Source organism: Panthera tigris, chromosome E2, assembly GCF_018350195.1.
Source record: "Panthera tigris isolate Pti1 chromosome E2, P.tigris_Pti1_mat1.1, whole genome shotgun sequence".
Classification (NCBI taxonomy): domain Eukaryota; kingdom Metazoa; phylum Chordata; class Mammalia; order Carnivora; family Felidae; genus Panthera; species Panthera tigris.
Genome location: NC_056674.1, coordinates 32,797,619 through 32,823,296, shown reverse-complemented (window position 1 = coordinate 32,823,296; position 25,678 = coordinate 32,797,619). Strand labels below are relative to the sequence as shown.

At 51.5% G+C, this 25,678-nt stretch overlaps 1 protein-coding gene across 1 annotated transcript in view; it reads right to left on the bottom strand.

The window, feature by feature from the left end:
- Positions 1-6,037, bottom strand: part of SLC6A2 (solute carrier family 6 member 2) — a 46,867-nt gene extending 40,830 nt beyond the window's left edge. Inside the window, exons 1-2 of the mRNA XM_042969816.1 lie at positions 5,965-6,037; positions 5,225-5,549 (exon numbers count right to left, since the gene is read on the bottom strand). Coding sequence (XP_042825750.1) covers positions 5,225-5,498 — 274 coding nt within the window. The 5' untranslated portion in view covers positions 5,499-5,549; positions 5,965-6,037. The remainder of the gene's footprint in view (positions 1-5,224; positions 5,550-5,964) is intronic.
- Positions 6,038-25,678: the final 19,641 nt, after the last annotated feature.

Below are 25,678 nucleotides of genomic sequence, written 5' to 3'. Positions count from 1 at the left end.
TGACCACTCATGTTTCCTCCTCCCCGAGACTCACTGCCCCTGCCCACTGGCCCCAGGATCCCTTTAACCTCAGCCCAAGTGGAGCCTCGCAGCTCTTGAGTCCTCCTGACTTTTACTGAGATTGGCCAGGAGCACAGGTGCACCCCTCTGCAGAAATGCCTGCTGCTCCGGGAGGAAGTTCCACACAAAACGAGCAGCACGGTCACTTTAGGGGCTTCCCGCTGACCTCCGGGCCTTCGATCTGAGACCCGGGAACATCCCCAGCAAGGAGAAATGCCCACTTCCTGACGGATTAACACCCCTGCTCCCTTAAGGAGGGCAAAGGGGGTTAAAAGCAGGGAGACTAGCATTGGGGCTCCCCTCCGCATGGGGCGATTCTCTCTCTGCTGTCAACTTTGCAGGGTCTGACCTGATATTTATTAAGAATTCTGGGGCTTTCCATATAGCTCCTTGAAGGTTCTCGTTTCCTATCTCCATTCTGGTCTCTTCAAAATGAACAAATAAGACGGCGTTTGGGATGCTCAGAACTGTATTTTGGAAGGCAACACAACTCACAAAGATCAGTAGAACCTCATCCCCCTCATCTGGGATATAATACTTCCAATCACAGAACCCCAAATGACGTTAGCTTTTAAGGATGTTTACAATAGACTAAGAGTTCTCTCAAGATGGGGATTGCCTTTTGCTCATCTCCACGTTCCTGGCATATGATGAGCACATCGGAAATGTTTTCTGGTTAAATAAATGGTTCCCAGAAGGGAGTCACAGGGAGGATGCAGCTAATGAAATCCCCAGGGCCTTCCTCTACTTGCATGGTGACCTAATCCTTAGTTAGGCAGCTGGGTCTGGGACCACAGGACAGGGTGTAGCATTTATCCCCACGAAATCCCATCTTGTTGGAAACAGCTTCTCTAGATCTTTTACGGCCAGCTCAGAGCAGTGAGCCCCCTCCTGCTGATGACCCCGGTTTAAAGTCTCAGCTCTAGCCCCCGATGAGCACCTCATTCCTGCAAACTCGTCAGAGGAGGGCCACGCCAACTGGCCGGCTCCTGTGTACCTGAGCCGAACCGTCAGCGTCAGGGTCAGGCTTGGCAAGCTCAGGGTGTAGACGGCCTCCTACAGCCAGGCTGGAGGTGAGGGCATTGAGTCTGCAAACCTCTGACCTCTGTACCAGCCACGTTTCACACCCAGCCTCCAGAAGCCCAGATATTTTGGCCGAGAGGGTTGCCCCCCATGGGCTGTGCATACCTGAGATGCTCAGCTTACTCAGGAAAGGAGGAGAACCCTATCCGGGACCAGAACCACATCTCACGGGACCTGGTGCGGGACTGTTAATCCCCCTTTTCCAGGTGAGGAAAGTGCAGTGGGGTGAGGCTGGACTGCCAGGACCTGGAACAAAGCCTAGGTCTTGCCTCTTGCTTTCCCGTGACCCAGACGTGCCTAATTTCCAGCCTTATTCCCCTTCCTCAGTTCTTCCTTAGAATTAGTTCTGCTCCCTCCAAAACCAGGATGCCACTGGGTCTAGCCTGCGGTTAAAAATCACCAAATGATAACAATAATAGGCGCGGGTCCATTTATTGAACCCCCACTATGTTGCACACGTCATCACCCTGCTGATGAGAAAGTATACTCTTTCCCCTTCTCTGCACAAGAAAACTGAGGCCCGGAGAGGAGGAGTCCAAGACTACATTTCTAGGAAGTGTCAGGCTCAGATGCAAACGTGGGTCTGTCTGAACCTAGAGACCATGTGTCTGACGGCACAGGACTTGTCTCAAACTGAAGCGGCCGTTGCCGAGACCCCTTCCCTGGCAGGGAGGCAGACATGGGGACCCGGTCGATCTGCCTACGCCTCCCCGGACGTCAGCGCGGCCAGGCCCAAGACCACCACCGGTGCAGGGGGAGTATCTAGCACCCTGAAAATAGCCCCACTGCCCGGCACTCCGTTTGAGAAGGTTCCGAACCCTGGAAATTTCAAGGCATTCCCCATCGGCAGCTTCCCGTATCTGTGAGTCCCGGCAGCTGGCCTATGGGAAGATGTTCAGGCAGGCTCATCTTTCCTAGGAATTAACTCAGAAAGTATTAGCCGGGGGCCTAAACTCCTGGCACTTTTACCATTTCAAAACACCCTCCAGTATGGGCCAGCGTGAGCAGCCAGGCGCGGAGGTTACTTTGGTAAACTGGCACCAGAGGAGAACACAGGCCATGAAATAAACAGGGCAGGTGAGTCCGGGCTTAAGTGCAGAGCCGAGCCAGGTCATCGGAGAGGGACAGGTCTTGGGGGTCACCTATGCTCACCTCTAGCTGTAGTGGGGAACTCGGGCGTAGAGACGGGCTGGGCTGTGCCCACAGAAACAGAGCTGGGATTCAAACTTGGGTCTTTTGGCTGCTTGCCAACCTGCTTGCCCATCTCAGGGGCTGACTTTAGAATTACATTTAAGAATTGATCCCCAAAGAGCAGCCAGGGGGTCTCCGCAGAGATCAAGCTCAGAAGGGGCCAGCTGAGCTCCCCCAGAGGGGTGAGGAGAAAAGGATCTGCCTTCGAGTCTGCGACGGAAATGGGAGGCTGCCTCGCTCCCCTGTGTCATCCATGGCCACCCCAGCCAGAAATGGAAATTCACTGGGACAACTTCTCCACCCCTTAGCCTGGCATTCAAGGTCTCCGGGGCCGGGCCCCAACTTGTCTCTCCGCCCTTATCGCTGATGGCTTGCCCTCCCGCCAGCCCGCACTCCTAGTCTCTGCGATGATCGCACGTGCATTCTCGAATAAAATGCCTCCTATCTTCTTCTCAAGGCTTGTCCATGCACCTCCCTTCCCTTCCTTGGGGCGGTGCTCCAAGCACAGTCCACCTCCGAATCTTTCCCAAGCAGCCCCTCTTCGGGCTTTTAGAGCGCCTGTCACCTCTCCCACCCATGTCACACGTCATCAAAATGTTGTTAAGGAAAAGCAGCAGCTACCTTTACTAAGGCCATGCTCTCTGCCTGGCTCTCCACCGGCATTATCATATCATCACGTCCTTATCCTCTGAGCTGAAAGCCATTCTTTCCATTTGACAGATGAGGACACTGAGGCTTCAGAGGCTGCCCCAAATCACACTGCCAGAAGTTGGAACCCGGGACTCCACGGCCAAGGCCCCTAACTTCTAGACTGCTGGCCCCACCCCTCCCAGCGCATGCTGCCTCTCTGGGTTAGTCAGTGTTTCTGGATAGGCATTAGGTCTCTGAGGACTTGGACCATTTTCATTCATTTATTCACTCAACAGAAGTTTGTTGGGTACCTTCTATCACATTCCTAGGATCTAGACTTTACTTTGGGCATTAGAAATGGAGGAAGAAGTGACAGTCTATGCCCTCAATGTGCCCCAGTCTGTGTGGGTGACAGATACACAAAGCAATAAATGACCGAACAACGCAGGTGGGTGATATACAGGGCTAGCAGACCCAAGAGAGGGAGCTTCTGGCCAAATTTACCTACAAATTGGAACCTGTGACAAATCGGCTATGTTTGTGCCCTGAGCCCCTGGTATATCACCTTGCAGGCAGCAGGTGGTCACAATTGGTGGCAATGACCAAGTGAGCACACGGTGTCTGCGGGGCCCCAGAATATCCATCTAGCTGATGTGTGCGGCTGGCCATCTGGGATCCTTGGAGTTTCACCCAACGCTTATAACAGTGGCAGTGGCGTGGGGGTGGCGTATGACACTTCAGGTGACTGAAGCTCCTGGCAGGCAGGTGTGGTGATGAATCTATCTAGGTGATCCCGGCAGAGCCCAGCACTGTGCCTCACACCAGGGAGGAACTTGTAAATATTGCTGATTATTGATAGAGGCTTCTGCTGTCTGGGGACACACGGTCTCAGATGGTCACTGAGGTCATGCTGGATGGCACATCTCAGGGTCTCTCAGTCTGTCTTCCATTCATCACCTCCCCACCTGCTAAAAATACACGGAAGCTGCATCTCCTCCCTTCCTGGGTCCAAAGGGCCAGAATTCTTACACCTGACCAGAGACTCTTGAGAGGCCACAGCAGCCAAACATGGAAGAGTGTCACCTCTGGGTCACGTTTCCCATTTCTCCACCAAAGCAAGTGTCCAGAGCAAACACTGAAGCAAACAGCTGGGTCCCAGACCCTATGGGGCAGATCACAAGCTTTCCCTTTACCTGGTTCCAGGTAAGGAAACATCTGCCCTGCCTCCCTCTGAGCCCCTGGAGTCCTGAGCTACAGTTACTGCCAGGCGGGATGGCCCAGGGAATAGAGAGAAGTTTCCAGAGCTGAGCCCCCGTGTGCCAACTTCTTCCTTCCTGTCATTTTTCCAGGCTCTCTGCAGGGCACCCCTGAACTCTAGCAAAGGAGCGCAGGACTGGTGTGGTTTAGGCACCCACGAGCAAAGGCCCTCAAGAAGGAGCTAGGGTCTTAGGACCTTGTGTCCTGTCCCCCCAAGCTGCTTCTTCCAGGGCTCTGCCATTTGGTTGGGCTATAGTTGGTCTCTAGACTTGCATCCCAGGCAAGTGGGTATCGTGTCACCCTGCACGGGAAAGGGGAGAGAGCCTCGCTACTTCCACTGGAGTTTTCTCCAGGCCCCTCTCCTACTCCACCCTGCATCGGAGCCAAGGACCCCAGGCGGCTGCAGGGGGCAAAGGCTTCACCTGCCTCAAGCATCGGGCCAGTTCTTCGTCCCTAAAGACCCGTTCCTACCTAGACTGTGCACTCTGGCCCCTCCATCAAAACAAACACCAACATGACAGTGGAGCTCTCTGACACTAGCTTCTCTTTGTGGGTCTCAGTTCCAGAGTCTCTGTCCCCAAGAGTGCAAGGCCTCCCAAGTGCCTTCAGGGAACCCACATCCTCTCTCCCCTTCTGGCCCAGAGGTCCCTGCCCCAAGACTCAAAGTGCTGGAGTTAGGATCACTGTGTGCCTGGCTGTCACATCCTGTGCACTTCTGGCACCCCTTGCAGAGCTCTCCAAATCTTCTTGCGAACCATCAAAAGATCACCTACATTCCTCATGCACCTATCACTGTCCAGGGGCAAGCCTCCACTTCCCCTTTCCACTGAGGACTCCAATTCTGTTTCCGTGAGCCCCGTGCAGACCCTTCTGCGCTCCAGACTCGCTCGCGTGCTTCCTCTTCTCCCGCGCATCCCAGCTCCTCCATCCCGGCCCCGGTCCTGGCCACTGCTGCGGTCAGGTAGCCTCCCAAGTCCAAACCCCAGCCCATCAGGGGGCTCACCGCCACCATTCTTGTAGCAGAGGTAGGGGAAGCGCCACACGTTGGCCAGGTCCACCGCGAAGCCGATCACTGACAGCAGGAAGTCGATCTTCTTGCCCCAGGTCTCCCGGGGCTGCTCGTCGCCATCGCGGGACGCCAGGAGACACTGGACGCCGTTGCGCTCTTTCACCACCAACAGCTCCGCGGCTTTGCGCCCTTGCACCGGCTGCTCCGGTCCCGGGTCCGCCCCGCCGTTCTCGGGCTGCACCTGCGGTTTCATCCGCGCCAGAAGCATGGGTGCGGTTGGTGAGGGGAACGTCAGCCGTACTGGGAGCGCGCCGAGGCTCTGCTTGGATAAAAGGAAAAGATGTGGTCACTAGGCCATCCCGCCCTCCATGCGCCTCCCGAGACCTCCCGGGAGCGCGGGGATAGAGCGGCCAGCGCGCGCACCGAGCGGACGCAGGGTTCCCCCAGACTCGCGCGCGTCTGTTGGTAAAATTTGGAAAGAGCGGCAGTGGCGCGGAACTGAGACGGAACTTAGAGTTGGAGACCAGCCCTGCCGGCCCTGTGGGTCTGGTCCCGGACCCCACAGCGCTTCCCTCATCCGCCCGCTCCCTCTCGCCCCCAAATGGCTGGGTTGGGACACGCGGAGGCGGAGGTTTCCCAGGGCGGTGACCCTGCCCGTGCCGTTGGCTGCCCCCTGTCCCCCAGCTCGGGATCTGTGCCACCTCCGGCAGCCCCAGGAGCCTCCCGACACTTACCCCTCCGCACTTCAAAGTCGCTACCGCTCTCGCTCTGCGCACGCAGCCGGGGTCTCCGACACACCTCGGCCGGGCGGCGCGCAGGGCGCACTCACGTGTCCGGCAGCGCCGCGGTCCCGGGTGCCCCGCCTGGCCGCGACGGGCTGTGGGGCGCCGGCCGGGGCTGGGCTCCGCCGCGTGGCGCTCGGGCGCGGCCCGAGGAGCGCGGGAGGCGCGGGGCGGCCGGCGGGGCGCGCGCTGGCTGCTTCTGGCCGCGCCGGGCGGGGGCCGGGCTGGTAATGTAGCCTGCGCCCCAGGTAACGCGCCGATTGCATTAAGCCCGCGCCGGGCCCGCTCCGTCTGGAGCCTGTTAGCGCTAATGGAGACTGACAGCGTGGCCGGGGCCGGGCAGGGGCGGGGGCGCGGCGCGGGCTCGGGGGGCGACTCGGGGACCCGGGTGCCCGCTCCCTTTCCAGCACGCACCGGCGCGCCAGGCGCAGCTCCCGGGGGCCACCGGGCTCTGGCTTCCCACCGCGGGAAGAGAGCGAGACGCCCAGAACTGGGGTCAGAGTCGCGTCTGAGAGGGGGCCGGGAGAGCAAACGACCCGAGTCAGCACGGGCTCTGTCATCTGCCGCAGGCCATTGAAACTTACCCTGCCAGAGTTTCTCCGTCAACGAAGTGGGAATGTTCTGCTCAGCGCATTGCCGCGGTCGGCAAACAGGCAAACGCGATGGCCGGCCAGTTGGCCGGCTCGGGGTTGAAAGGTCACGCCCCAACCCTTACTCCTACATCTCTGTTACCGGCAGGCTAGCCCAGATTTGCAGTTCTGACCCTCGTTCTATCGGGCTTCATTCATTTCTCCACTCATTCATTTACCCCTAACTCATTTGTTCCTATCTGTGCCTGCTATGTGCCAGGCACTGTTCTAGGCCTGCACAACTTAACTCAAAAATCCCTGCCCGGGTGGCGTTGATATTCTGCCAGGGAGAGACGGGAATCAAGAAGCAAAATAAATGCACACATTCTATGGTATGTGAGGTGATATTTGCATAGGGAAAAACAGCACGGTAGGGGATGCGCAGTGCTGCGTGCGGGGAGGGTGGGGAGGCAGTTGGGTCAGGGAATCTGAGAAGGCGACGTTTAAGCAAGTAAATGGACCTGGTATTCACGGATGCATTCCCTTTTCTATTGGTTAATTGATCCATTCTTCCAACGATCACCTGCTACATGCCTGAACAGTGCTGGCTAATGGAGCTAGTTCCTGCCATCAAGGAGCTGACAGTCCAGTGTGTAAAGAGTCCATCACGACCCAGATTGGTCAGGGCCGGTTGTAACCACAGGGGTATGGAAACTGGTTGGAGCCGAGTCGGCAAGTAAGGGGTGAGGTGGTAATCCAAGAAGGCGTCACAAAAGTGACAACACTTAAGTGGGATGGACAGGAATTTGGATAAACCCAGGCGTGCTGACCTCTCTGTCCTTTAAACATTCCAAGCTCAGACCCACCCCAGGACCTTTACACTTGCTGTTTCCTTTGCCTGAGTTGTTCAGATCTCAGTTCAGTGGTCCCTTCCTGTCCAGTCAAACCTGAAATACACCCCCACTCTCTATCATGTTGCCCTGTTTTATTCCCTTCATTACATCAGTACACAAATTTATTTGTTCATTTCTTGTATGTCTTCTCTTGGGTAGCATATGACTCCGTGAGGGGAGGAACCTTGGCTGTCGTACACACCACTGTGTTCCTAATACCTGGAACATACTAGGGCACCAATTAGTATGGAAACTGAATGGATTAATGGTAATGCATGGAGGTGCTTAGAGCATTTTCGCCAGGGGAACCAGCAGGACAAATATCCTCTGTGAAGGATGTGGAGAGAAGAGGACGGGAAATGAAGGATGGTGAGCCTGCCCTGGCCTTCTGGGGGCTGATGATGGGTAGAGGCAGAAGGTCAGGGAAAGGACTGAGCAAAGGTCTCAGGAGTGCCCGGCACCACAGGTTCCCATCCACCAAGGATGTTAATCTTCTTTGGCCCATGGACAGTCTTGACAAGCCTGTGAGGAAAGCAGGGAAGAAAACACCTTTCCATTTCTCAGGTCAGGAAACTGTGGCTCTGAGGATCCAAGGGACCTGCCTGAGGTCCCACAGGTTGGAAATGACAAAGTTGAAATGAGAACCCAGGCCTCCCGGCTCCCAGCCCCTGTCCCCTCCACCAGTTTATGGAGGGAGACACTCAGAATGTCTCTAGTGATCACGTTTCCCTCCTCTCCTTTTACCCCATGCCCCACCCAGCTGGCCCTGAACACCCACCTCTGAACACCTCAGCCTTCCCCCCGCCGTAGCACCCCTATGGAGGATCCCCATCGCCTCACTGCAAAAGCCTCCCGGCTGGCCACCTCACATCCAGTATCGGTCTGATCACCTCCCTCTTCCGTCTCCTCTTCTGTCTCCTCCGAGAGACGACACACAAAATGTGATGTAATTAACCGCGGATTGAAGGTCATTTTATTTTCTTCTTTATACTTGTCTTTGTGTGCCAACTTGTCTACAATGAGCATTTGATACTCGTGCAATCAGAAGACGATAACCCAGTTTCTCGAAATCCTCCAATCTTTTCGAGATAATATCGAAACACCTTTAGCATGACGGACAAGACTCTGTCCGCCTGTTCAGGTACCCTGGATACCTTGTGCCTCTGGATTTTTAACTATGCCGTTCCTTTCTTCGTCTACCCGGAGAACTCCTATTCATCCTTCAAAACCTCAGAAGTCATGCCCACTGTAAAGCCTTTCCTGGTAACCACCTCCTTCTTTATACTGCTTTGTGTATTTGTCTCGTACAGTTATCGGTGTGATTTCCCTACTAGGGGTAAGGAAAGTGCCCAATATTTCCTGTTACACAGCTTGTGCTATGGAGATGTGTACAAAACAGAACTAGAAGAGATCTCAGTCATCGGTTGGGTTTGGGTTATCGGTCGTTTATGTTGGATTCCTCCAGAAGCCTAACCTGAAACAAAGATTTGAGTTCAAGTAGTTTACTTAGGAGGCAATTCCTGGAAGCACTGGTATAGGAGTGGGGAGGAGAGGCGAGAAAGGAAAAGGAACCAAGAGAGGGGACGTTAAGGGGCAGTTACAGCTGTGGGCAGCTGGTGTTTAATTCTGCTAGGGATCTCCGGGAGGCTGCGTAGAGCAGGCCTCTGTCGTCCCACTCCTGGGCAAGGAAGTTGGAGTATTTACCCATTAAGGCTGTTCCCAGGGTGCTAACTTGCCAGCATTTCCAGCCTGCCTGGCGTGTGGGCTGAACATGTTCCAGCTGCCAGGAAGAGGCTTCTAGCAGAGTCCGGGTACCGGCGGTGAGGAGCTGGTGGTGGGGTCTGCGTTGGCAGGCACGGCATGGGCGGGGGTGCTGTAAGTGAGCCACGGGGCTGGGGGGAGGCATCCCCCCACTCATGCACACCATCAGAGGGCCAGTCAGCAAGCCCAGAGGGTTCCACCTGGTGGTTTCAGAGACTTCTGGGAGACAGCAGTGGGAACACCAGGCTGGGACTGGGCCGAAGGGGAAGGCGTCTCTCTCCATTTCTGACCCAGGCTCCCTGCGCATCTCTCCAAGAGCCACGGGGCCATGTGGCTTCTCTCCATACCCTGCATTCTGCCCTTCCAGGTGGCCTGAGGGCAAGTGGGTGGGCAGACGGCTGGAGCGTTATCAGAGCTAACTTGATCTCGGGGGAGGCGTCACTTCCACTTACCATGGCACTTGGTGACACAGGCCATGGGCACAAGGCGATGGCTGGTACTGTCAGTCCAGCTCTGGACATCTCCCGGCAGACGCCAAGACCCTGACACGCAAGGGATAGGCTGGAGGACATTTGGAAGCCAAGGGTCTGGGTACTGGAGGTGTCTCAAGAACACTGTCAGAACTTGGACCTTCATTGCACGGATGGGGGAACTAAGGCCAGAGAAGAGGAGAGGTTTGCCTGTAAATTTTCTGCTTGCCTGCCTTCCTTCCTTCCTTCCTTCCTTCCTTCCTTCCTTCCTTCCTTCCTTCCTTTTTCCCTCTTCCCTCCCTCCCTCTCTTCTCTTCTTCCTCCCTCTGTGCCCCCCACTTCCTTCCTTCCTTCCTTCCTTCCTTCCTTCCTTCCTTCCTTCCTTCCTTCCTTTTTCTTTGCCTGTTTGTTTTGTTTGGTTTTGTTTTGTCTTTTAACCAGGGGCCTTAGACCTACGTCCTTGCACATGACCTGCCCTGGGGCCATTGGTCACCGGCATAACTTACATTGTATTTACAAATAGCATAAAAGTCCCCTTAATAAAAGACCCAGAGAAGCTGAAATCGGTCTCCTCCAGAACACCTCCCACCAAAGCCCCTCCGTCCTTGAGGCTTCTAACTCACCCACAGGCGGCTCAGACCTTGGAGTCTCCTCTGTTGAGCACCTACCCCAACTGGCCACATCCGGGCCCTGGCATGAAAGAGCATCCATCCGTCACTGACGTCCACGTTTACATCCTCCGCCTGAATCCAACCACAGACTGCACGTCTCTACGTGGGTGATAAAAGGCACCTGGAATTCCCTTCCTGACTTTCCCACAAACATGCTCTTCCCCCTTCTCCCTCATCTCAGGTGATGACATCTTCTTCCTTCTAGGTCCTCAAGCCAAAAAACCTTGGAGTTGGCCCTGACTCCTCTTTTTCATTCTTCCACATCCAATGCTATTGCGAACTCTTTGCGTCCAAGTGGCCTCACCCCTCCCCACCTCCACGGGGACCGGGCTGCTCCAGGCCATGCCGTCTCTCACCTGGATTACGGTGCAGTCTCCGAGTGGCCTCCCTCACTCTCCCCTTTGCCCTGAAGTTTAAGCCCTGCCCCGTTGCCAGACCTTTTGGAGACGAGCTCAGATCCTGTCCCTCTATCTCCATGCTCTCATCTTACTCGGGGGGAAACCAAAGTCCTTCCAAGGGTGATGTGGATGAACAAGTAAATACATCCTTTTGCGGACTCGCCAATGCAAGCCCAGCTAAGCCCTGTGGCCCCCGAGGCGTGGGAATCAGGCAAGGACACAGGCCCTGGGCAAGAAGAGAACGGGACGGGCAGGTGGTATGGCAGAAAGAACCCCCGGGGCTGGGAGTCAGCACCCAGGGTCCCGACTCCTGCTCGGCTTGATTTCAGGCTTTGGGGTAATGGCCAAGTCCAGTGACAACATGGGGATGAACCACAGGAAGAAGAAAAACAGAACAAAGGGAGGTCAGGAGAGGAGCTGGGGAGGGAGAAAAGGAAAGGAGGGGTTCAAGGCAAAGGGACTCCTTCCCTTGGGAAGAAAGGTGGTCCTCCCTCCTCTGCAAGAGCCCCTTAAGACATCCCTTGGCCTTAAGGTAGTCATGAGTTATGGCGACATGATGCTCACACCTAGTTTGCGCCCATCTCCACGGCAGAGGGGATTTGTGCTCAGCTGAGCAGAATGAGCCATACATAGCCAGGTTGGCACAAGGACTTTGCACCCCTGGGGAATACCAGAGCAAGGGGGGACCCCCCCCAGGAACCTTCAGGCCCAGGTACCCTCCGTTAGAAGACCAGAAATGCCTTAGGTAATCTGATGAAATGTGGATTCTCCCAGAAATATGCACATACACACAGCATTTCTAACTTAGTGTGAAATGTATCACACGTGAGCAAAAGCATATAGAACAGGTATGAACAGTTTACAGTTTAAATAATATTAATGATATGAACATAGAAGAACCCACCTCCATGGGTTGAGAAGTAGAGCATTTCCATAGTCAGTTAAGCGTCTGACTTCGGCTCAGGTCATGATCTCACGGCTTGTGAGTTCGAGCCCCGTATCGGGTTCTGTGCTAATAGCTCAGAGCCTGGAGCCTGCTTGGGATTCTGTGTCTCCCTGCCCCGTTCACGCCCTGTCTCTCTCACACGCACAAAAAGAAATAAACATTAAAAAAAAAAAAAAAAGGAAAAAGCGTTTCCGGTTCCCCATCAGCCCTTGTGTGCCCTTCCTCAACAGCCCCCTTCACTGCTCTGCCCCACTCCAAGGCAACCACCACCCCTTGCTTAGCAAGTAATCATTTCTTTGTCTTTCTTTACCACCTACCGATATCTCCCCAACAATACATAGTTTCCTTTTGTCCCTCTTTGAACTTTATATACAAAGAATCACACTACAGACATTTCGGTGACTTCTTTGGCTGAATACAACATTTTTGAGATTCATCCGTGATGGAGTGAGCTGTAGTTCACTCATTCTTATTGTTGGATATATTCGTTGTATCGGAGGAAGAGTAACTAATTCATTTATTCATTCAACTGTTGAAGGACATTTGGATTATTTCCACGTGTTTAATATTTGAACAACGCTGCCCATAAACTTTGGTACAGACTACTCCTGTGCAGGTGTGCATGGGTTTCTAGAGTTTCTATACTTAGCAAATCGCTGGTTTGTAGTGTATGTGTCTGTTCCGCTTTGTCAAGGAATGCCAAACTATTTTCTAAGATGGTTGTACCAAATACCACTCTCTCCAGCGGAGCTATTTTTTCACTTCCAGTTTCTCACATCCTCCCCAAAGCTGGGTATTATTTACACTTTGAATTTTTGCTAGTCTTTTATTATTTTTTAAAAAAATTTTTAACATTTATTCATTTTTGAGGGACAGAGAGAGACAGAGTGTGAATGGGGGAGGGGCAGAGAGAGAGGGAGACACAGAATCTGAAGCAGGCTCCAGGCGTTAGCTGTCAGCACAGAGCCTGATCCAGGGCTCGAACCCATGAACCATGAGATCATGACCTGAGCTAAAGTCAGGTGCATAACCGACTGAGCCACCCAATCGCCCCTGAATTTTTGCCAGTCTTTTATTTTTTTTAATTAAAAAAAATTTTTTTTTAATGTTTATTTATTTCTGAGACAGAGAGAGACAGAGCATGAGTAGGGGAGGGGCAGAAAGAGAGGGAGACACAGAATCAGAAGCAGGCTCCAGGCTCCAAGCTGTCGGCACAGAGCCCGACGCGGGGCTCGAACTCACAGACCGCAAGATCATGACCTGGGCTGAAGTCGGACGCTTAACAGACTGAGCCACCCAGGCGCCCCTTTGCCAGTCTTTTACATGTAGCTTTAACCCGCATCTTCCTGACTTCTAATGACGTGGAGTATCCTTTCACATGTGTATTGTCCATGTGTGTTTCTTTTTGTCCTGTAAAATGATGACGTGGTTGGTGCAATTTGCTTGTTTGTTTGTTATTTTCTATTGGCTTGTTCGTCTTTTCTTCATGATTCATAGTAGTTCTTAGTATTCTGGGTACAAATATTTGTCAGTTTTATTGCAAACATCTTTTCTTGGTTGCATTGTAAGTCTTTTTTCCCTACGTGGTAAGGAAAACCTTTATTTTCACATAAATAAAGGTTATTAATGTTAATGTAATGTTCATTTAATTTAACTTTTCTTTTGGTTTAAGTATTTATGTTTCAGTTAAGAAATCCTTCCCTACCTAGGGGGCACCTGGGTGGCTCAGTCGGTTAAACGTCCGACTTCGGCTCAGGTCATGATCTCACAGTCCATGATTTCGAGCCCCGAGTCAGGCTGTGTGCTGACAGCTCAGAGCCTGGAGCCTGCTTCCAATTCTGTGTCTCTTCTCCCTCTGACCCTCCCCCGCTTGCACTCTGTCTCTCTCTCTCAAAATAAAATAAAAACATAAAAAAACCAAAATCCTTCCCTACCTGATATTTTCCTAAATTACAATTTAAAATTTGCCAGGTTTTCCCTTTATACTCCCCTTCAATAGCTTAACTAACGTTACTGCCTCGGTACAGACTTTCCCTTGTAAGATGAGTGCTGGGGCCTAACGTAAAGCATGGTGACCATAGGTAACACCAGCATGTTACGTATCTGAAATTTGCTAAGACAGTAGAGCTAATGTGTTCTGACCATACCCCCAAAAAGAGAACTCTATGTGAGGTGATGGATATGTTAATTAACTTAATTACGGCAACCGTATCACAATGTGTATGTATATCAGATGATCACATCGTACACTTTAAATACATACAATTTTACCTGTCAATTGTACCTCAATAAAGCCAGGAAAACAAACAGACGAACAGCATTGCTTTGTAATATGTTCTTGCTATCTGATGGGCCAAGATGCTTCAGTTCTCCTTCAGGAGTGTCTTGGCCGTGCTATTCCTCATGAATTTCAGAATCAGCTTGCTGAGCTCCTTGAAAAATCCCACTGGAGGTTCCACCGCGATTACACTGATTGTAGAGATTGATATGGGGAGACCTGACATTTCTATAGGATTCGGTCTTTCTATCCAAGAACACAGTGCATACCTCTGTGTATCTGTCATCTTTAACGTACAAAGCATTTTAAACAGAGGTTAGGGGATCTTCAGATTCCCACATGCAACCCATCTCAGAATCCCTTGACATTGCCTCCTGCTAGCCTCCAGGCTCTCTTTTCTCCGTGTCATACACGTGACCCCATTCTTACAGCTACCTCTCACCCCCTCCCGGTTCGTCCTTCTGGTATCCATTCCGAAGAAACTGACCAGCCTCAGCTTCTTCTGCAGCTTGGAGATACAAGACGGTGAACTGGCTGAAAGCGTGGTTTTAGGAGCCACGATGCGTGAGCTCTAATCCTCGTTCCGCCCCATACTGTCTGGGAAATCTTGGCCAAGTTCCCCTATTTCTTTTGTGTGTCTCAGTTTCTTCATCTATAAAATGGGTGAGATGGGGATGGCAACCGTACCCATCCACAGCATTGTCGAGAGGATTAAGCGAATAAATACATGCAAAGCACTTAGAGCCATATACCAGCACGGCGTAACGTGTTACTTCTGTTGTTTCAAAACCTTTATTTCTTATGTCTGTGGGAGATAGGGGTCTTCTCCAGAATTTTAAATCAGGTTTATCGGACGTCACCATTCAGGCCTGGGATGGAATCACAAATATACGTTGATATGACAATGATGAGTGTGGAATTGGAATTTTTTTAGAGAAAGTTGGGAGGGTTCAAAGCCTGGATTCACCACTTGCGTGCTGGGTGCCTTTGGTTTCTGAGCCTCAGGTTTCCCACTTTTTTTTAATTTTTAATTTTTTTTTCAAGAGAGAGTGAGCGCATGAGCAGGGGGTGGGGAGTGGACAGGGAGAGACAGAGAGAGGGAGAGAGAGAGAGTCTAAGCAGGCTCCACGCTTAGCATGGAGCCCAACGCGGGGCTTGATCCCACAACCCCGGGATTGTGACCTGAGCCCAATTCAAGAGTCAGACGCTCAACTCACTGAGCCACCCAGGTGCCCCTCAGTTTTCCTGCTTGTAAAATGGGAGTAACATGGGGCACCTGGGTGGCTCTGTCTGTTAGGCGTCTGACTTGGGCTCAGGTCATCATCTCACGGTTCGTGGGTTTGAGCCCTTCGTCGGGCTCTGTGCTGACAGTTAGAAGCCTGGAGCCTGCTTCAGGTTCTGTGTCTCCCTCTCTCTCTGCCCCTTCCCTGCTCACACACACTCTCTCTCAAAAACAAATAAACATTTTATTTAAAAAAATTGTTTTTAATGTTTTTATTTATTTTTGAGACAGAGAGAGACAGAACACGAGCAGGGGAGGGGCAGAGAGAGAGGGAGACACAGAATCCGAAGCAGGCTCCAGGCTCCGAGCTGTCAGCACAGAGTCTGACATGGGTCTTGAACTCACGGACTGTGAGATCATGACCTGAACTGAAGTTGGACGCTCAACCGACTGAGCTACCCAGGAGCCCCAAAAACAAATAAACATTTTTAAAAAATGTTTAAATGGGGGTAACATACCTGTTCGATAAGATAACCAATGGGAAGGACTTTGATATCATTATTGGAAGAGACCCATTTCTCAAGATTCCATGATGCCAGCTGCCGCCGTGTCCCCAGGGGTCACTGCTTCTTCCTAGAGGCCTTTCCCTCTCTGCCACTCTCCCAGATCCCAGATCCCACTAGGCTAGCAGGCCGTGCAAAGGTGCAGATTCCTTGGTCCCATCCCAGAGATTTGGATTCAGGGGATCTGCAGCAGGGGCCTGGAATCTGCATGTTTACAGTGTGTTTAATTCCTGTTTAAAAAAATAGAATTCCGGTGTTAGTGACACGTTTCATAAACATAGTCCCAGGCGGAGAGTGGCTGCAGCAATTTCCACCTGCTTTGCTTGACCCGAGCTCCTTCTTTCTCTCGCACTGGTGCACTTTTCTTCCTTTTGCTGTGGCCGCTTAGCAAAGAGCACACAGCCACTTCCTGGCTGAGCTGTGTTTTCCCTGGGAGGGGTGAACGGGTGCCCTCTAGGGCATGCAAGTGAGAAGAGCTGCTCCGTGCTCATTGTCTGGGCCACTGTCACGGCCATAAAACACGCAGAGCAGATGCGTCGGATGGGTGAGGGGACAGAGGTGGGAACTGCACCCTCATCAAGGTGATCGTCGAGAGGCCTCAGCACGGGGTTGTTCACAATGAAGCCAAGGGCTGGGGATGTCGCCTCCGGTCTGGGCTGGTCCTGCTCTGCCTTTGTGCCCAGGAACCCGAAGGCAGTTATTGATGGCAGTGCAGGCGGTGGTCCACACTGTGTAGACCACACACAGACAACACCTGCCCGAGGCATGTCCTTATGTGAAGCCTGCCATCTCCTCCTCCCCCAAGGCGAAAGCTGAGTGGTCCTAGGGCAAGGGCAGGGGAACTAGTCAGCTGGGCTCAGGGGGTGGTTTTCTGCCCCTCTTCATGGTAAATACCATCACCATCCCCTTCCAGTTTTTTAGGAGACCGCAGACCCCCTGGTGGCCGTAGTGTGATAAGCCAGCACAGTGACACTCGACTTTCACACTGAGTGGGACTTCATTCAAATCCTGGCTCTGTCACCTGGTAGCTGTGTCACCTTGGGCTGATGTGTGCCTGTTTCCTCTTCTACACAGTGGGGTCCATCATCATAGTTATCTCGCAGCGTAGTTGGAAGGCGCAGAAGCATCATGACTCTGAAATGCCCCCGACGTGTGCGGCATATACGAAATACACGTGGGCATTTGCTACATGTCTGGCAGGCCTTCATTGATGGAGCATCTATTGGTTGTAAGGACCACGTATGATTGCGTATACTACTCACCGTGGTTATCCCCATTTTACAGATGAGTTAACGCTGGCAGAGGTCAAATGGCTTGTCCCTGGCAGCGTGGGTAGGATGGGACAGGAAGTGGGATTTGAACCCGGATCTGGGCTGGCTCCAGGGCACCTGCTCTTAATCACTGCTCTTTCTGGTGGCTCAGCGTCTGCCTCCTGGGTCCCGGCCGTCTTCATCCTCCCCGCCTCCTCACGGCCCCCTCCCCATCTCAGGAGGACCCTTGTCCCTTTGTGGCTGGGAACCTGGAGGCTGTGGTTGATGCAGTTCTGAACCTCAGCGCCTTCAGGAGCCACAGTCTTCTCCCGTCCTTTCCCCTCTGAACCAGAGTCCTTCCTCCCTAAGGCTCCCCTCCTCCCACCCCGATCCCTGATGCACCCACCCTGCCCACCACTTCTGGGACCTGCCTCGACACCACCCTGCCCCTCTCCTGCTTTCCCTCTCCTGTCTCCTCCCCTCCATCCTACCCACCTATCCAGGTCTCCCCTCTTTACGGCTGTGTCCCGCTCACTCCATTTCCCCCGTGGCTCAAGGAAGAGCCCGAGCTGCGTCGGTGGCCTTTCCCCCAGTCACTCAGGTTAGTGGCAGGACGAGCGCCCAGGCCCTGGCTCCTGACACATGGTCCAAGGCTCTTCCCACAGCCCACATCCTCTCTGTGGAGTGGTTATCAGACTGGGCACACCCTGAGGGCACAGGACATGGGACAGGGAAGCAGAGGAGGCTGGGAAGGAGGGTCCAGACTGGCCGGATCTGGGTGCTCGCAGGGTCCAAGAGAGGCCATTCCTTTCTTTTTTTGTTGTTGTTTTTTTTTTTTTTTAGTTTTTTAAATAAATTTTTTTAAGTTAATTTATGTTTTTGAGAGAGAGAGGGTGCGAGCAAGGGAGGGGCAGAGAGACAAAGAGAAAGAATGCCAAACAGGCTCCGAGCTGTCAGCACAGAGCCCAACGCGGGGCTCGAACCCATGAGCTATGAGATCCTGACCTGAGCTGAAGTCAGATGCTTAACTGATTAAGCCACCCAGGCTCCCCTAGTCCATTCCTTTCCTGCTCCAAGGGACACAGACACACACCCATCAGCCCTACAAGGCACCGCTTTCCTGGTGAGGAGACAAGGTTGCGGGTTGTCACCGTGCATGGATAGCTGTGGGCTGTTGAGTTCCATTCCGTCCGGGTGCCGCCCCCCACCCCGTCCAACAGTCCAACAGAACCCACTTCTGGGTGCGTGTGTGCGGGGGGTGAGCAGAGGTGGTGGGGAGGGGACTCGTGAGGGACGGACCCACTGGCCCGAAGGGAGGGTGTGCTGTCAGAAAGGGGAGGCTGTACTCATATTCTAGGCGGCTCAAGGGCAGGGCCGGAGCCCAAAGCGTTTGCTGTGGGGCCTCAGAGCCCGGCTCCTGGGAGCACAGGAAGGAGTTTAGCGGGCAATGTCACGGACGGAGGAGGCCGCCTTCTGAGGCCTGAGTGACCCCTGGTTTGTGGTAAGAAATCACAGTGTGGGGCCTGTTCGCCTGACAGTTTTCCAGGCCTCCGTGAAGCTGGGGAAGGGGCCGCGGGAGGGGAGGGCAGATTCTGCCAATCATTGCTAATCAGTTTGCTGGGAATAGCCCCTCTGGTGGCTGGGGTGGGGGACAGGGCCATCCTCCAGCCCAAGTGGCGTCCAAGTACAGTTGAACGACAGCATTTTCTTCTCTGTGCGTTTACTTTTACATTTACCATCTATTTATGACCTTGAAACGGGTTTTCGATTTCTGATGGTGATATAGAGTCTCTCTCATAATTTGTGAGTTCTAACTTTATGATCTTAAAATCATGAAATATCGCAGACTTACATAAAAAGATACCCATCGTGTAACAAACAGCGAGCTAGCTTAAAAAACAAAAACATTAGCCGTATGACCGATGGTCCTGTGTTCTACTCCCCAGGTGTGCCCCTGTCCTCCCTCCTACATGGCCAACCAGGTTGATTATTCTCAGGCATGAAAGTCATGAATCTATCAATGTTTTCTCTAGGTGGATGGATGGATGGATAGATAGATGGATAGATAGATAGATAGATAGATAGATAGATAGAGGTAGGTAGGTAGATAGAGGTAGAGATATAAAGAGATTGACAAATATAGGGATATATATGGATATATACATAGGAGATATATAAATCCCTAGAATTATAAATGTGTATTTCTAAAATTATCATATACTAACAATTGGGCCTTGACTAATACAGGTTTGTCCACACACGTCCACTAATATGCGGATGTTTTACGGTACCATTCAGTAAATATATTTTCTCTTCCTTAGGATTTTCTTAATAACCTTTTCTTTCTCTATTTTTACTTTATTGTCAGAATATGCTATATAATACACGTAACATACAAACTATGTGTTAACTGTTTACATTATTAGTAACACTTCTGGTCAATAGTAGGCTATTAGTAGTTAAGTTTTGGGGGAGTCAAATTTACACATGGATTTTCGATGGAGTGGAAGGGTCAATGTCCCTAACTCCTGCATAGCTCCAGGGTCAACTGTCTTTTTTTTCCCCCCTTTGGGTCAACCGCCTTCATGTCCGTGTGTTTATGAGGCTTAACATACAGAAAAGTGCACTAATCATAAAGGTACTTTTTACATGGTAAATACATCCACAAAATCACCATTCGGACCATTAAAAAGTATGACCAGCACCCCAGAGACTCTCCTTGTTCCCCCTCCTAGTGAACATCTACCTACTCCAGCCCCCACAAAGGTAACCACTCTCTTGACCTCTAACAGCGTGGATTAGTTTTGCTTGTCTAAACAATAGAAAGTATCGTTTTGTGCATGTTTAAAGTTGATATGAATGGCATCATTCTGCATGAATCTTTCTGCAAATGTTCTTGAGATTTTTCCATGTTGATACTTGAACTTCCTTTTAAAAACAAATGTATTTAATTAAGAGGAGTGAGTTGATTTGAAGGAAAACACCGAGGGCATACTAGGACAAGTTGAGCAGAGGGTGCCAGAACTTAGGAAACATTGGATCCAACTCCGCTATCTTCCCCTTTTACAGGTGTGAAAACTGAGGCCAGAGAAGAAGAGCCATACCCCGCCGGGCCACTCTGCAAGTTCATGTACTGCTGGGACAAGGGCCCCAGCCCCAAATGCCTGAGGCCAGAGATCTTTTCCACTACGTCATGTTGGCAAGGAACACCTCCCTCCACGCAACCCCATGGCGACAGATAGCAACTCTATTTCCTAGCCAAGGTTACTTCTTAACCTTGAACTGCAGAAACTAAGCTGTTCTCATTGAATTGTTTTAGAATGAAGCCTGGGGTGGGGGCGGTGTGGTGTTGTGGGGACAAGTCAGCTGTCCAGCTTTCAAAGTTATGACAAGTCTTCCACTCGGCAGCCCACCTCGGTGACCTATATTTTAATGTGTGCTATTAGATTATTGCTAATGAGACATGTTAGGGCTAAAAGAATTATGCTCGCTGCCCGGGCTGCGGTAAAAGTACAATCGAATTAAGGGCTGAAATCGTTTAGGACTCTGCTAGACAACCTGTCCCCCAGGCTGGGCCTGAATGGAGAGATTAAGCTTTAGAAATTACACAGGAAAAATAAGTATAATTGATCTAAGGTAACTTCACTCGTCTCAATTAAATAATGTGATTGTCACAGGCAGAAAGGATCAGGATTGGGAGCCGGACGGAAAAGGCTCGCTATCTGCAAACAAAGTTATAAGTAAAAGCCCTAGGGAATTGACTTTTTCCTGACGAGCTGAACACCCTCCTTGTTGATGGCTTTGAGAGTCCGCTGGGGCATGAGCCGGAAGTGGACCCAGTCTGAGCTCAGAGAATCTGAGCTTTGGGACCCCCGAGCACCATCCTCACATCCCCTGCCTAGTACCTGGATCCTTCCAGCTCTTCCCAGCCTCCCAAATGGGGGAGCTGACGCCACCCTATCCCCTTAGGCAGGTTGTCCAATGTCTTCACTCTTGGGTGCGAGAGATTTCTCTGCGGGTGGCTGGCCAGCTGCTTTCGTGTGGCCGGTGCCCACCCGCGTGAGTCCCGCCCCCTGGAGCACCAAAGATCAGGTCCATGCCAACCTCCCTGGAACAAGCTCTCCCCCGACCTCCCGTGCCACCATTTATCATGGCACAGTGCCAGCCTGAGACCAGTTCTCGAACGGGGCTGCAGCGTTTGCACAATGGCAGAGGACCTGGTGTTCAGGGAGCTGACTGGCTGAAGGAGAGAAGTGATATCTCCTCTCCGGCTTAAGTGTTTGCATCCCACCAACACTTCCCTCGGTTGAGAACCCTTGGTTCTACGTCATTGGGGAAGAGGGGGCGGGGTGGGCAATGTCAGTCCTGGTGCTGTTCATTCAATGGCAGATGCTGTCGGCAGGAGTCTCCCTGCTAACCGGTGAGGGCAGAGACTTCTCACCTCATCCATCTATCTCGTCCGCTCAGCCCCCTTTGCCTCCCAGAGCTCCTGTGTGTCCTACTCCTAGGCGAAGAGTGGGCTGCCTGGAAGGGGAGATGTGGGGGCTCCCAAACTCCCCCCAAATATTGCTGCATCTAATGCCTTCAAGCCCATAGTTAACCCTATTTAAAAAAAAAAAATTCCAGGGCACCGGGGTGGCTCAGTCGGTTGAGCATCCGACTCTTGGTTTCAGCTCAGGTCATGATCTCACAGTTTGTGGGTTCGAGCCCCACGTCAGGCTCCGTGCTGTCCACATGGAGATTGGGATTCTCTCTCTCTCTCTCTCTCTCTCTCTCTCTCTGCCCCTCCCCTGATCCCTCTTTCTGTCTCTCTCTCAAAATAAACAAATAAACTTCAAAAAAAAAAAAAAAATTCCAGGGTGCCTGGATGGCTCGGTGGGTGGAGCGACCGACTCTTGATTTCGGCTGGGGTGGGATCAAGCCCCAAGTCAGGCTCCGTGCTGAGTGTGGGAATCTTGCTTAAGATTCTCTCTCCTCTGCCCTCCTCCCCCGTTCACACTCTCTAAATTAATTAATTAAAATCTTTTTAAAAATTCCAGTTAGTCAACATACAGTGTTGTACTAGCTTCAGGTGTACAATATAGTGATTCATCACTTCTATACGTTACCCAGCGCTCATCATGATACGTGTCCTCTTAATCCCCTTCCTACCAGTTTCACCCGTCCTCCCACCCACCTCCCCTCTGATAACCACCAGTTTGTTCTCTGCATTTAAGAGTCTGGGTTTGTTGGTTTGTTTGTTCGTTTGTTTTTGTCTCTTTTTTTCTTTGTTCACTTGTTCTGTTTCCTTTTTTTTAAGCAATTTTTTTTTAATGTTTATTTTTGAGACAGACGGAGAGCGAGCAGGGGAGGGACAGAGAGAGGGAGACACAGAATCCGAGGCAGGCTCCAGGCTCTGAGCTGTCAGCACAGAGCCCAGCGCGGGGCTCGAACTCACATACCGCGAGATCATGACCTGAGCCGAAGTCGAACACTGAACCGACTGAGCCACCCAGGTGCCCCCATTTGTTTTGTTTCTTAAGGTCCACATATGAGTGAGATCATATGGTATTTGTCTTTTTCTGGCTGACTTATTTCTGTTAGCATTATACTCTGTAGATCCGTCCATGTTGTTGCAAATGGCAAGAACTCACTCTTTTTTTACAGCTAAGTAACATTCCATTATGTTATACACCACATCTTCTTCATCCGTTCATCTATCAATGGACACTTGGGTTCCTTCATATCTGGGCTACTGTAAATAATGCTGCAATAAACATAGGGATACATACATCTTTTCAAATCAGTGTTTTCATATTTGTTGTTTAAATAGCCAGTAGTGGAATTACTGGACCAGAGGGTAGGTCTCTTTTTTTATATTTTTATTTTTATTTTTATTTTTTTAAGGTTTTATTTATTTTTGAGACAGATAGAGAGCATAAACAGGGGAGGGGCAGAGAGAGAGGGAGACACAGAATCGGAAGCAGGCTCCAGGCTCCGAGCCGTCAGCCCAGAGCCCGACGCGGGGCTCGAACTCACCGACCGGGAGATCGTGACCTGAGTTGAAGTCGGATGCCTAACTGACTGAGCCACCCAGGCGCCCCAGGGTAGGTCTCTTTTTAATTTATCGAGGAACCTCCATACTGTTTTCCACAGTGGCTGCCCCAGTTTTCATTCCCACCAACAGGGCATGAGGGCTCATTTCTCTTCACATCCTCACCAGCCCCTGTTGTTTCTTGTGTTTTTAATTTTAGCCATTCTGACAGGCGCGAGGTGATATCTCATTGTGGTTTTGATTTGCATTTCCCTGATGAGGAGTGATGTTGAGCATCTTTTCATGTGTCTGTTGGCCATCTGGATGTCTGTTGGAAAAAATGCCTGTTCATGTCTTCTGACCATTTTTCATTGGATTATTTGCTTTCTTTGGTGCTGAATTGTGTCAGTTCCTTATATATTCTGGATAGTAACTTCTTAATCAGATATGTCACTTGCAAATACTTTTCCCATTCCCTACGTTGCTTGTTGATATTGTTGACTGTTTCCTTTGTGTCACTCTCCAGGTTAAAAACGAACTAGCATACGGGGGCGCCTGGGTGGCTCAGTTGGTTAAGTAGTTAAGCATCCGAGTTTAGCTCAGGTCATGATCTTGTGGTTTGTGGGTTCGAGCCCCACCTCGGGCTCTCTGCTGACAGTGCGGAGCCTGGAGCCTGCTCAGATTCTATGTCTCCTCTCTCTGCCCCTCCCCTGCTCGCACTCTGTCTCTCTCTCAAAAAATAAACATTAAAAAAATTAAAAAAACAAACTAGAATATTTAGTACAAAGGATTTCCTCCCTCTCACCATCCTTTCTTTTTTTCTTCTCCCCACTCCCTTTATTCCTTCCTTCCTTCCTTCCTTCCTTCCAATAGATATTTCCTGAGCAACTACTATGTGTCAGGGACAGTTCTATGACACAGGACTACAGTGGTAAACAAGATGGCTAAGGCCCCTGCTTACATTCAAGGAGGGGGAAACATCTAAAATGAATAAACAAGCAAATAAATAAGATATCAAGGCATACTGACAAGTGCTTGAAGACTACACTAGAGTGTGAGTTAATTCAGAAAGCTGGGAAGGGCCCCGGGCCAAGCAGGTACCCAGGGAAGCTTCTCCAGGGCCTCCCAAATTGAGAGATCAGAAGTTGAGATGGGCTGAGCCCTCCAGAGAGCAGGGAGGAGAGACTAAGGCAGAGAGTGCACAGGCCGGGGTTGGAGCAGACAGAACCAGCAGGAAGGGGAGGCTTCCAGAAGAGACGGTGGGAAAAGGAAGGAAGGGGTGGGCAACGGCCTGATTTTAAGGCCCCTGTTGGCCAAGGTGAGAAGGATGGTGTGTGTTAAGGAAGGCATTGGGAATGGCTGAATGGGAGAGCGCATGATCGAAGTTGTATTGAAAGGGTCTGTCCGGCCGGTGCGTGCAGAGTGGGGCAGGGATCTGGTCCAATGGCTCTGGAGTCACCAGGGGAGAAGAGGGGCTGTGAACAGCTGAGACCCCTCCCGGGCAGGAGGAAGAGGGCTGGCAGGAAAGGACAGTCTGGGGACAGTTTCTGATCCTGAAAAACATAAAGAGACACCTAAGGAGTAAACAGACATGCTCTCTCCAGTTCTTTAGAGATTTGACTGTCCTGGCCCAGAAAACTGCCCACCTTGGCCCGTCCTGCTGGGAACCATCTTGGAGCCTGTCTGTGTCTTTCAAAGTGGGACAGACGGGATCAGCGTCAGGGGCCGCGGGCCTCTGAAACACCCGCTCTTCGAATGGGTCTGTGGACAGGGCAGAGCACAGATCTTGACTGCTCTTAAGTACATCTCCAAACCTCACTCTGTCAGCAAACAGGTGACTTTCAGTTTGTGGAACAGGAGAGATCTCTGTTCCTCAAAAGCCTGTGACCGAGTCCGAGAGACTCCCGTATTCATTCCTGTCTTTGAAAGCAGAAGTGCAAGCTTGAACTTGGGCAGTATAAACCTCTTTCTCTCGTGAATTCAGGAGACAACACGAATTGACTCTTGCACACCTCAGTCCTCCCCGTTGCACTTGGCACAGGGTCTACTCTTTGGGCCTCAGCTTTCCTTTCTGTATAAGGGGTGAGATGATTTCCAGTGTTCATTCCTGTCTGACGCCTATGTCCTCCCTGAAAGGGAGAGATGAGGGGTAAACTTAGGGGCAGTATAACAGGGGGCAAAGTAGACAATTCTGAATAAATCGTGGGCCCTCTGCCCATCTCACTGTGTCCCGGGGTGGGGAGCTGCCACTGACCAGGCAAGAATCCGATGAGAGGGGAGGGCCAGGGGGAGGATGGGCTGGCTGCCACAAAGGACCCGCATACCAGCGCGTAATTACATTTTCCCGACTTCTCCTGTTGTTTTGGTCACCTGAGGGCTTTGCAAAGCTTTCGTCGTTCTTTTTCCATTGTCTGATTTTCTTTTCTCCTTTTCTTTTCATTTTTTTCCTGTTACCTTCAGACACTGATATTAGCTCAATGACTCAGCCCTTTGGCTCCTTATTAATTCCAGGCTCCTGTGTCCTATCTGCCCATTCTCCTTCCTGCTTCTCAGAAGCCCGGCTCGCACTTTGGTTCTTCGCGGGCAGCGAATGCTGTCCACGATGCCCTGCTACCTTCCTCTCTGAAGTACC